General features: G+C 41.3%; 1 protein-coding gene across 4 annotated transcripts in view; it reads left to right on the forward strand.

Annotated features, from left to right (window-relative positions):
• LOC126266922 (uncharacterized) overlaps window positions 1-11236 on the forward strand; it is a 54615-nt gene extending 43379 nt beyond the window's left edge. For 3 of the 4 annotated variants that reach the window (XR_007548947.1, XR_007548946.1, XR_007548948.1), the window contains exon 2: window positions 10477-10630. Coding sequence is in view for 1 of the 4 variants with exons in the window: in XM_049971611.1 (XP_049827568.1) it covers window positions 10477-10655 (179 nt within the window). In the remaining 3 variants the exon portion in view is untranslated. Of the gene's footprint in view, window positions 1-10476 lie in introns of all 4 variants that reach the window. The other variant, XM_049971611.1, reaches the window with a different exon arrangement.
• The last annotated feature ends 1218 nt before the right edge of the window (window positions 11237-12454 follow it).

Genomic DNA, 12454 nt, shown 5'->3' on the forward strand with positions numbered 1-12454 from the left:
GCTGTTGAGAAATCTTCGTGGGTACTGGGCACAATTGGGCCACCCTCTCCCCAAGGGGAGTAGCGGGTTCAGCAGCATTCGCATTGCAAGAAGCAGAGGGTCAATGTGGAGGTTGGCCATGTGGCATCACCCACTCTGCCTGTGAGTGGACATGTAGCTGTTCCTTCAGCAAGGTCCAAGCAGGCACACGGGGGAGGGGTTTATTAGTGATTGGAAGCTGCAACGTTAGGCAGGTGATGGAGCCCCTTAGGGAAATAGCGGAAAGGTCAGAGAAGAAGGGCAGTGTTCACTCTGTCTGCTTGCTAGGGGGTCTCATCTGAGAAGTGGAGGAGGCCCTGGTGATAGAGAGCACAGGGTGCACCCGACTGCAAATTGTTGCTCATGTCGGTACCAATGACTCCTGCCATCTGGGTTCAGAGGTCATCTTAAGTTCATACAGGTGGTTGGCAGAGTTGGTGAAGATGGAAAGCCTCTCTTGCAGGGTGGAATCTGAGCTAACTATTTGTAGTGTCATTCCCAGAATCAATTGCGGTCCTCTGGTTAGGAGCTGAGTGGAAGGATTAAACCAGAGGCTCAGACGATTCTGTGGAGATCTGGGGTGCAAATTTCTTGACCTCCACTATCGGGTGGAGAAATTTAGGGTCCCCCTAAATAGGTCAGGCGTGTATTACATGCAGGAAGTGGCTACAAGGGTAGTGGAGTATGTGTGGAGTGCACATGTGGGTTTTTTAGGTTAAAGAATTCCCTCCCTAGACCTGACAAGACACCTCCCGAAATACAACAAGGTAGTAGTAGGCAAAATGCAACAGGGAATAACAATATTAATATGGTAATAGTAAACTGCAGGAGCTACTATAGAAAGGTCCCAGAACTCCTCTCTTTAATAAACAGTCACAATGCCCACATAGTACTAGGGACAGAAAGTTGGCTGAAACCAGAAGTAAACAGTAATGAAATTCTAAACTCAGATTGGAATGTATACCGCAGAGACAGGCTGGCCAGTGAAGGGGGAGGCATGTTTATAGTGACAAAAAGTGCAATAGTATCAAAGGAAATTGACAGAGATCCGAAATGTGAAATAATTTGGGCGAAGGTCACAGTTAAAGCAGGCTCAAACATGGAAATTGGATGTCTCTATAGGCCCCCTGGCTCAGCAGCTGTTGTGGCAGAGCACCTAAAGGAAAATTTGTTAAATATTTGGAGTATATTTCCCGACCATGTTATAATTTTGGAACGAGAGTTTAATTTTCCCGATATAGACTGGGAGACTCAAACATTTATAATGTGTGGCAAGGGCAAAGAATCCAGTGAAATTTTTTTTAAGTGCATTATCTGAAAAATATCTTGAGCAATTAAATAGAGAAGCAGCTCAGGGCAATAAATTATTAGACCTTCTGGTGACAAACAGATCTTAACTATTTGAAACAGTTAACACAGAACAGGGAATCAGCGATCACAAAGCGGTTACTGCATTGATGATTTCAGCCATAAATAGAAATATTAAAAAAGTAGGAAGATTTTTCTGTTTAGCAAAAGTGACAAAAAGCAGATTTCAGAATACTTGATGGCTCAACACAAAATTTTTGTCTCAAGTACAGATAACATTGAGGATCAGTGAACGAAGTTCAAAACTATTGTACAATATGCATGAGTATGTGCCAAGCAAGATCGTAAGAGATGGAAAAAAGCCACTGTGGTACAACAACTGAGTTAGAAAACTGCTGCAGAAGCAAAGGGAATTTCACACCAAACATAAACATAGCCAAAGCCTTGCAGACAAACAAACATTACATGAAGCAAAATGTAATGTGAGGAGGGCTATGCGAGAGGCATTCAATGAATTCGAAAGTAAAGTTCTGTGTACTGACTTGGCAGAAAATCCTAAGAAATTTTGGTCTTATGTCAAAGCAGTAGGTGGATCAAAACAAAATGTCCAGACACTCTGTGACCAAAATGGTACTGAAACTGAGGATGACTGACTATAGACTGAAATACTAAATTTCTTTTTCCAAAGCTGTTTCACAGAGGAAGACTGCACTGTAGTTCCTTCTCTAGATTGTCACACAGATGACAAAATGGTGGATACTGAAATAGGTGACAGAGGGATAGAAAAACAATTAAAATCGCTCAAAAGAGGAAAGGCTGCTATACCTGATGGGATACCAGTTCGATTTTACACAGAGTACGCAAAGGAACTTGCCCCCCTTCTTGCAGCGGTGTACCGTAGGTCTCTAGAAGAGCCTAGTGTTCCAAGGGATTGGGAAAGGGCACAGGTCATCCCAGTTTTCAAGAAGGGATGTCGAACAGATAAGCTGAACTATAGACCTATATCTCTAACGTCAGTCAGTTGTAGAATTTTGGAACACGTATTATTTTAAAGTATAATGACTTTTCTGGAGACTAGAAATCTACTCTGTAGGAATCATCATGGGTTTCAGAAAAGATGATAGTGTGAAGCCCAGCTTGTGCTATTCGTCTACGAGACACAGAGGGTCTTAGACACGGCTTCCCAGGTAGATGCCATGTTTCTTGACTTCCGCAAGGCATTTGATACAGTTCCCCACAATCATTTAATGAACAAAGTAAGAGCATATGCACTATAAGACCAATTGTGTGATTGTATTGAAGAGTTTCTAGATAACAGCATGCAGCATGTCATTCTCAATGGAGAGAAGTCTTCCGAAGTGAGAGTGATTTCAGGTGTGTCACAGGGGAGTGTCGTGGGACCATTGCTATTCACAATACACATAAATGACCTTGTGGATAACATCGGAAGTTCACTGAGGCTTTTTGCGGATGATGCTGTAGAATATCGAGAGGTTGCAACAATGGAAAATTGTACTGAAATGCAAGAGGACCTGCAATGCATTGACACATGGTGCAGGGAATGGCAGTTGAATCTCAATGTAGACAAGTGTAATGTGCTGTGAATACAAGGAAAGAAAGATCCTTTATCATTTAGCTACAATATACCAGGTCAGCAGAAATGATACATAAACTCCAGTGGAAGACTCTGCAAGAGAAACGCTCAGTAGCTCGGTACGGGATTTGTTGAAGTTTCGAGAACATACCTTCACCAAGGAGTCAAGCAGTATATTGCTCCCTCCTAAGTATATCTCACGAAGAGACCATGAGGATAATATCAAAGAGATTAGAGCCCACACAGGGACATACCGACAATCTTCCTTCCCATGACAATACGAGACTGGAATAGAAGGGAGAACCAATAGAGGTACTCATAGTACCCTCCGCCACACACCGTCAGGTGGCTTTCGGAGTATGGATGTAGATGTAGACATAGATGTAGATGTAGCACAGCCCTGGATCTACAATATTTCTGAACCGGGGCAAAAATTTGATAATGATGTACCTTGCCCCTGCCTCCCCTTCCAGCACTTGAGATGTGATGCCAAAAACTAAAAAAATCAATTTTTCAAAAATATGTTAATTTTGTAGTGCACGTCTTCCTGAGGAATTTGATATGTATAAAACATATATGTTCGAGGAAATTTAAGAGTTCTTATTTGGTCTTAAATGTGCCAAAGTGCAGTGCCATGTGTCGTCACACAGCATTCTTCTATTTTGCTCTGTAGAATTCAAAATATATATTTTGCAATGAAAGCCATCAAACATGTATTCAGGAAGGGGGAAATTAAAATCTCCTGTGATGGCTCTCCTGCACCCAGACAGCCGGTTTGGCATCCTAACCCCCTTAAAAAACACGCACAATCAATACTGGGTGGGATTATTTGTGACCAGCAGAATAAGAACTCTCCAGAAAATTTGCACTCTTTATTGCTTATTAGCTAATAAGGTTCTCTGTTGTGTGACATAAAATTAAATACAGGAAACATAAAAGCAGTAAAGACAAGCAAGACAGTATACATTTCTTCAATCCTTAGGTCCCAGAATTTATTTTTTTTTTTTTTTCTCTAATCTTGCTATAGCATTATATGGTATGGTTTCCTTTCTGTGAAAGAGTCTATTACCTCAAACTTCATTAAATATTTTGCTACATGAAAAATCTAAATGTCTTGGCCTAATACTGAAAATGCTGTTAATATTAGTAGTACTCAAGGCTGGTGTGGTTTCTCAATTTGATTATGTCTATTTTGTTGATGTGTGCCAGGTAAAATGAAATAGGCCTGTCTAATATTGCAGCAATTGTAACATACTGCAAGTAAGTGAGACTGTTTTCGCACAAATGGTCATTTTTATCAGATCTCATTTATATAAATAATGATGGAATATCATTCACAAAGTTCAAATATCAAATGCCTATTAGACCTACAACAAGCAAAAAATTTTATGTTAGGAAATAATCTCACATTCATTCATATGCTACAGTTTCTCAAGCATGAGATCGAAAAGAAGTAGTGGTACAACATTTTTATGTAAATTTGGAATCGTAATATTCTTTCATAAAATTTGTGTGATGTCCCCATTTCTTCTCCTTCCTCAATCTAACCACCACCCTGGTCATCACTAAATCTGTAACAATTCATGCCATTGTCAAAACTGGTTCTCCAGTTAACTTCACTAACCCTGCCAGAATCACTGGTTCAGTTATCCTGAATTTACTCTCTGGTCAGGCGTTATTGTGTCTTCATACAAAGTGACTTCATGGCAGAATGTCGACGAGATCCAGCTGCATGCCTGGAAATTATTAGAAGTTCATACAAAGTGTTTTCCATGCTACACCAAGAATAGAGCTCCAGCAGCTGCTAAATGGAGACTGTATAACTGGCCTTTAGCAGTATAGCATTCTTGCATAAATTTTCTGTCAAAATTTCAATTTCCTGGACACACCAAGAAGATAATATGTAATCTTCCTTACCTGTTATTCTTATTAGTTGTTTATTTCCACTCTGGTAGTCTGTATCTATAGAGTTCACTAATAATTATAACAATGCTTATAACTGGCACACCCAATCAACCATGTATACAAACACACAAATTCAAAAATCAACTTATGATTCATTCAGAAATCAGCGTAGAATGTGTTTAAAAATGTTCAGAAACCAGCAGGGATGCATTTCAAAATCATATGAACAATTATATTAAAAACAAAGAATCCAAGACTTACCAAGCGGGAAAGCGCCGGTAAATAGGCACAGAATTTCGAGCTTTCGCAACCGGCGGCTGCTTCGTCAGGAAAGAGGGAAGGAAAAGGAAAGATGAAAGGATGTGGGTTTTAAGGGAGAGTGTAAGGAGTCATTCCAATCCCGGGAGCGGAAAGACTTACCTCAGGGGGAAAAAAGGATAGGTATATACTCGCGCGCGCGCGCGCGCGCGCGCGCGCAGCGCGCGCGCACACACACACACACACACACACACACACACACACCCACACCCTTTCATCTTTCCTTTTCCTTCCCTCTTTCCTGACGAAGCAGACACAGACACACACACACCCTTTCATCTTTCCTTTTCCTTCCCTCTTTCCTGACGAAGCAGACACAGACACACACACACACACACACACACACACACACACACACACACACACACACACACACACACACACACCCTTTCATCTTTCCTTTTCCTTCCCTCTTTCCTGACGAAGCAGCCGCTGGTTGCGAAAGCTCGAAATTCTGTGTGTGTGTTTGTGTGTTTTATTCATTGTGCCTATTTACCGGTGCTTTCCCGCTTGGTAAGTCTTGGAATCTTTGTTTTTAATATATTTTTCCCATGTGGAAGTTTCTTTCTATTTTATTTACATCATATGAACAATTGATAGACTGACATATGCTGGATGCTAGGCGCTTTGTGAAACAAGGTTTGTTTCACAAAGCGCCTAGCATCCAGCATACGTCAGTCTATCAATTGTTCATATGATGTAAATAAAATAGAAAGAATATGAATTTGGCACCTCAGAGTTTGCTGTGCAGGACAGATACCCTGGTTTGCCTCCCCCCCCCCCCCCCCCCCCCCACTCCTCGATCCGGGCCTGCCTTAGCGTTCCTCCTTATCAACTCCTCACATTACCAAGTTTCTGCCTTGCTGATCTTCTGAAGTTAACACAGTCCCCAAAACTGGTTAACAACACTCCACCAAATCCAGAGCTGAAACATTCCTGTAACAGTGCCTTGCCCCCAAAATCCTGAATCCACAGAAGTTTCAGTCTTACCCAAAGGCTTCACCTTTAGCCCTACACCCGAATTTAACCATGTTTGCTTTGTCAAAGACCTACTCTCCTTCTCCTGGTACCTCCAATAGTGACACTTATTTGAAACCAGTCCCACCAACCAAAGCCAATGAAATTGCAACATTGAACCCTGCCTCTCCCAGTCCATACCACCAACAAATTGCAGTTCTCACACCTAACAATCCCTGGTTTCCTTCCAGGAATTACATGTCTCCAACTTAGCCTCACCATCCCACACCAGGTCCATTCCTCAGAATACTAACCTTTCAGTAGGAGAAATGACAGCCATACACAACCAAAAAACAAATTGCGACCTGGTCATCCTACCTGCACACAAAAGGTCTGCAACTGTTCTTATGAACTACCTGGTGAAAGGCCTTTGCCAATTATATGAGCCTTCAACCTCTTAACTATGCCAGAGTTATCCCATCCAAGAAGTCCAACATAGCCTTCATCCCTGCTTAAAGCTTTAGGCCCTTCTGAGAACCTCTCCCCTGGATCCATTTCCCTCCGTACCCATACAACACTCTGCACAACTTCTTCTATATACCCCACAAAATACATAAACTCAGCAATCCTAGGTACCTCATTGTAGCTGGTTATTGTGCCACCCTCCCTTCCCAATTGAAAGAATTTCAGGCCTCATTGACCAACATCTCCAACCAGTTTGCTCATAACCTAGCCTCCTACATCAAAAATACCACCTCACCTTTCACCAACTCTCTGCTATCCCCAACCCTTTACCTCCTAGACCCCTACTCATCACTGATGATGCCACTTCACTGTACAACAGAATCCCTCATACCCATAGTTTTGCTACTATTGAACACTACCTATCCAAACAACCTTCATATTCCAAACTCACTAACTCCTTCCTCTTACACCTTATTAATGGCAAACCCTTAGTCTCTTTCACATTCATTGATGATATCTACATGATCTTGGTGCAGGACCAAGGCAACCTATCCTCATTTCATCACAACATCAATATCTTCTCTCCTAACTGCTTCACCTGGTCCTCCTCAAGCCAGTGTGCCATCTTCCTGGACGTTGATGTTCTCCCCTCTGTTGGCTCCATCCACACTCCTGTCCTTATTAAAACCACCAACCAACAACAGTACCTGCATTTTGACAACTGACATCCCTTTCACACCAAAAATCCCCTTCCATACAGCCTGGCCACCTGGAAATGGCATATCTGCAGTGGCTAGAACTCCCTTGCCCAGAATGCTCTGGGTCTCACCAAGGCCTTCACAGACAGGCACTATCCCCCAGATATACCCCAAAAACAGATCTCCTGTGCCATTTCTCCATAGATCCTCAATTCTCTCATCACACCCAAGAACCAGCTACAAGGGACCTCCCCCTTTGTTACCCAATACCACTCTGGACTGGAACAACTGAACCACATCCTTTGTCAGGGCTTTGATTACCTATCTTCATATTCTGCAATGAAGGACATCCTACCCACAATCCTTCCCACCCCTCCTAAAGTATTGTTCTGTTGTCCACCCGATGTCAACAACATCCTAGTCTGTCCTACGCCACTCCTCACGCCAACCTCTTATCACAGGGATCATATCCCATAGGATGAAAGGCCAACACCAGACTGTGGCAAAGAGAAAAGTAGATCATCATGTGGCACAAAATCTGAATGTAACATACGTAATTTCAGTGACTGTTTCACTATCCAAGCCCTCCCATCCTCAACCAGCACACACAGGAGTTATCCTTACAACACATTCTCTCCTCCCGAAATTATGCCGGTTTCTATCTAAGGTAACCTACTGTCCGCGCACCCTCCACCCAACAGTTTCCATGCTCCTCCATCCTATCACCTCCTCTTTGATTTTGTCCCCTGATCCTCTTTGTGTGCTGCCCTGTGCCAACAAACCCACTGGTCTTTCATCTTCCCTACGTCTTTTTCTCCCCTTCCCATGTCCCCCTTTTTTTTTTTTTTTTTTTTTTGCCTCACATCCTTCCAACAATGCACCTGTTGGTAGACTAGGCCCTGCATGCTCTGATGGACAGCACTCTTCTCTCCCCCCCATCCATAACCTGCTATCCTTTCCCTTCCCTGCCCCCCCCCCCTCCCCTCCCTCCTGCCCAGACTGCAGCTGATTTTCTATTGACAGTAGCATTTCAGTCCAAGCAGTCAAAGATGGCAGTCATGCATGCATGATGTGTGCTTTTTTGTGTGAATGAATGCGTGTGTGTGTGTTGTTTCTTTTCTTTTCTTACATTGGTGATTTTCCACACTGGAGATTCCATTGTTTGAACATTTAATGTTGATATTTACAAGAAAACAATATGGTTATGCAGCAGTGAAACATTGTGTAAACTCTTCTGTTGGAAATGTTTGACAAATCTCCTTGGAACAGTGAAGATTGTTGTTATTTGGACCTTATTAATCTGTACTCTGCAATTTCAAGTCATGAAAACTCAAAATCTCATATCCATGCATGGATCTTACCTGCTTGTGTGAGCAAGGGTCTCTTGCAAGATGACTGACTCCAAATGATTGTTGCATTTAGTTCCCATTGCAGTGTCCTTTCACTAACAGATTGGGATGGACCTTCATTCACTGCCTGCAGCAATTCCTGTTGGGTTTGATGTGATTTTGACTCACAAGCCATGAAACATGTCTCAGGTCCCTCTAAGTAAGGATCTTATTCAAGCCATAATTTGGGTGTCATATTTCATGGCCACACTTGTTACACCACTGCTTGTAGACCTGTTGAACGTCAATCATGAATGCCAACAAATCCAGCAACTTCACACATGGCATGGCTGTGGCACAGCCAAAGTTGATTGCTCCTTTTTGTCACTTTCACATCCTTATATTACCCATGTTTAGGTACAAGGTCTGCCTGAAACATAAATTTACCACTGAGTCTATTGCCATATGCTCATGTACAGACAGTGTGCATATGGCTGAGCATGTGACTTGATCACTGCACCACCTGTGCTCGTGCACTGAGACAACTAATTTTTTGTCCAGTGAGCTTATCTACATGAGATGAAGATGCCAGTAGATTGTTTCCTAATGCGTAATAGTAAGGTGTAACAACATCTTGCTAGGAATGGGGAGAAAATGAATTGGAAATGCAGTGAAATTATATTTTCGTTTTAAGAATGCTTGTTGACATAAGAGATGCCTCATTTATGCTTGATAAAGCACAGTTGTAATGTAGCTGCTTCTGCTTGTGTAATATAAAGATTACTAAGAGAGTTATATATGCCATACTTAATTTATTGTTATGATTAGATATAGTGTGGTATCAAGAAAAGAAATAACTAGAAAGTTGACATCCTGAGGTGCTGCCAGATATCAGTGTAACTCTTGCACAATATTTTGACAACATGACTTGTTACCTTCATTAGGTGCTACTTGAGACTGCTCAGGAACTGGACACATTCCACTTGACAGCAGTCTCAGCTAGCACTTGAAGAAAATAACAAGTCATGTTGTTAAAATATTGTGCAAGATGATGCTGATATCCAGCAGAATACCCAACACCTCAAGATATCAACAGATCACTGGGAAAGCATGAAGAATTACAGATAGAATGTTATTACCTCTGTCGATGGTAAAGTTAAATCAAAATTGTTAAAGACATTTCCTTGTGTAGAGCAATGCTGATTGGTACATAATCATCAGTGTAAGTGTAAACATTCACTGTTAGTGTTGTAACAGCCAATAAATGAGAAAAAAAGAAAATAACAGCATTTCCTCTAGACTAAAGAAGAGCACACATGCATTTGACACATATTAATAAACATACAGTTTTCTGCTGAAAGTATAATCTCATCGGAAAGAGTTTCAGTAAAGAGCAAGGTTGGAAGCAGTGGGTATTAAGCATGTGGCATAAAATAAGCGAATCAAAAGGACAAACCTTTCACATCTAGCATTAAATGTGTGGTAAACACAAATTATTCTGAACAGGAAAAGAAGGTAACAGACCCTTTCCTTCATCACATATATTAAAAAAATATGTGGCAAGGTGCTGTTTATACTGTTGCAATGACTTGGTATTAAAATAGTTTATAGGGGAAGAGTGGTATTGGAAGGCAATAACAGAATCACAGATGGAATGATCATTACTATGTTATTAGTTGCTAATAGATTTAAAAAAGGTTGTTGCACCCATATATTGTTGCTCTTGAGGGTGACTAATGCAGTGATATGAAATATTCAGCCATCATTTTTCCAGGAGCTAGTAAAACTGATGTTATAGTGTATTTATGACTTATGATTTCAAGATAAAATAATTTTTACTGTTTGCATGAACAACAAAAGATGTTTTATTCTGTTCCATGTGCAGTGCAGCAAGAAATTGACAGCAATGATGGACCACCAGATATATTTCCCATCAGGTCAGCAGCCAGAGAGATTAGAAAAATGAGAAAAAATGTCAAAAGTGTCAAATTCTTGCTATATCTATTATTTTTAACAATAAATGAAGAAAGAAGATATTATTTTTACTGTAAATCTGTCAGTTAGTTTTGAGATCTAGAAATTTAATTTTTAATCTAACTGGATAAAGAAAAAATTACTCACCAAGTGGTGGCAGGAGAAAACACACAAAAAAGTTAAGGAACTGTGCAAGCTTTCAGAGACAATGGCTCTTTCTTCTAATAGAAGGGTTGAAGGGGAAGGAAGAGGGATAAAGGAAAATGACTGTAGGAATTAAGGAAATGGGGAGACTTACAGAAAAGCCACCCAGAACCCAAGGTCAGGGGTCTTTTCTTCTCATCCCACCTGGTAAGTTCACCATGACTTGGAGTTCTGGGTGGCTTCTCTATAAGTCTCCCCATTTCCTGAACCTCGCCAGACCCTTTCCTTCATCACTCTTCCTTCCCCTTCAACCCTTCTGCCAGAAGAAGGAGCCACTGCCTCTGAAAGCTTTCACATTTCCTTAAACCTTTAGGCCTGTTTTCTCCTGCCACCACTTGGTGAGCATATTTTTTACCTATCCAATTATATTTTCAAGAGTTGTAACCTGGTTTATGTAATGTCATAATAGCCACAATTTATTGAATATATTAAAAATATATGGCAAGGTGCTGTTTATACTGTTGCAATAAAACTTTCATGAAGTGTTGAAATTAATTTTAACATCTTGGTGTTCTGATTTATTCAAAGAAGGTAAATTAACACCATTTTAAGAAAATAAATAACTACAAATGCAGTTGACATTGATGATAATGAAAGAGTGAAAATTATCTTTGATTGATAAAAACTTATGCAAGTAGCTCACTATAACATTAAAAACCTGTGTATATGGTCCTCGGGCGAGACGTCGGATGTCATAGTGAAAACTCCACAATATTTCATCAGCACAATTGGCCGACATCTTCAGGTGCAATGAACACACTGAAAAGGCAGAACCAGAGTCCCCTATTTACGCCAGTCTTAAGCAGGAACTGCGCATGCGTGGAGGCGCCAAATTCAATGGCCAATAGCGACAATATCAACCGATAGCTGGAAGGACAGCAACACCACCTACAGGATGAAGAACCAAAGGCTTCAGCACACCCGCAGAGGCTGCCACTGCTACTCTGCACTGCCATTGACTGCCCCAGTGACCTCTGTCAGAAGTTTCAGGCAAGCATAAATTCGCGTCCACGTAGGCGCCTTGATTATCCTCCTGTTGTCAACAGAATATTTATGTTGCTGGCGAATCGTCATCCATCGTATGACCAATAGTACTCCTCTCTGCTCAAAGTGATTTCAATATGGCCAGTGCTGGATCTCAAGCTGTACTGAGCTGAAAGCCCGTGTCTCTGTTTACAAGATTCATCGAGCTACGTATTTCCACTGCTTCCTTAATAACACTGTCCCAGTACAAACTCATCGATGCGAGAATTTTGGTATGTTGATAATTCATAGAATGGCCTGTACTGAGACAATGCTCGGCCACTGCAGACATTCTGGTTGCTCCAGATGAGTGTAGTGTCAGTGTTCAGTACATCTCTCTTCTACAGTGCGACAAGTTTGTCCGATGTACAACATGCCACAGCTACAAGGAATCTCGTAAACACCAGGTCTTCTTAGGCCAAGGCTGTTCTTAGATGAGCCCAAGAGAGCTCTGAGTTTTTCTGGCTAACTAAAGACACATTTAACTTTATGCCTCTTCAATAATCTTCCTATTTTTGAAGAGACACTGTCGATGTATGGCAAGATGACTATTCCCCTTTGTTCTTCACCTTCTTCCACTTCCTCACTTTGAGTAACCTGCTTCGTGTGTAAGGCATGGCGAATCTCCCGTTTGGAGTATCCATTTTGTTGGAAAGTGGTAC

The sequence above is a fragment of the Schistocerca gregaria genome, chromosome 4, assembly GCF_023897955.1.
Source record: "Schistocerca gregaria isolate iqSchGreg1 chromosome 4, iqSchGreg1.2, whole genome shotgun sequence".
Taxonomy (NCBI): domain Eukaryota; kingdom Metazoa; phylum Arthropoda; class Insecta; order Orthoptera; family Acrididae; genus Schistocerca; species Schistocerca gregaria.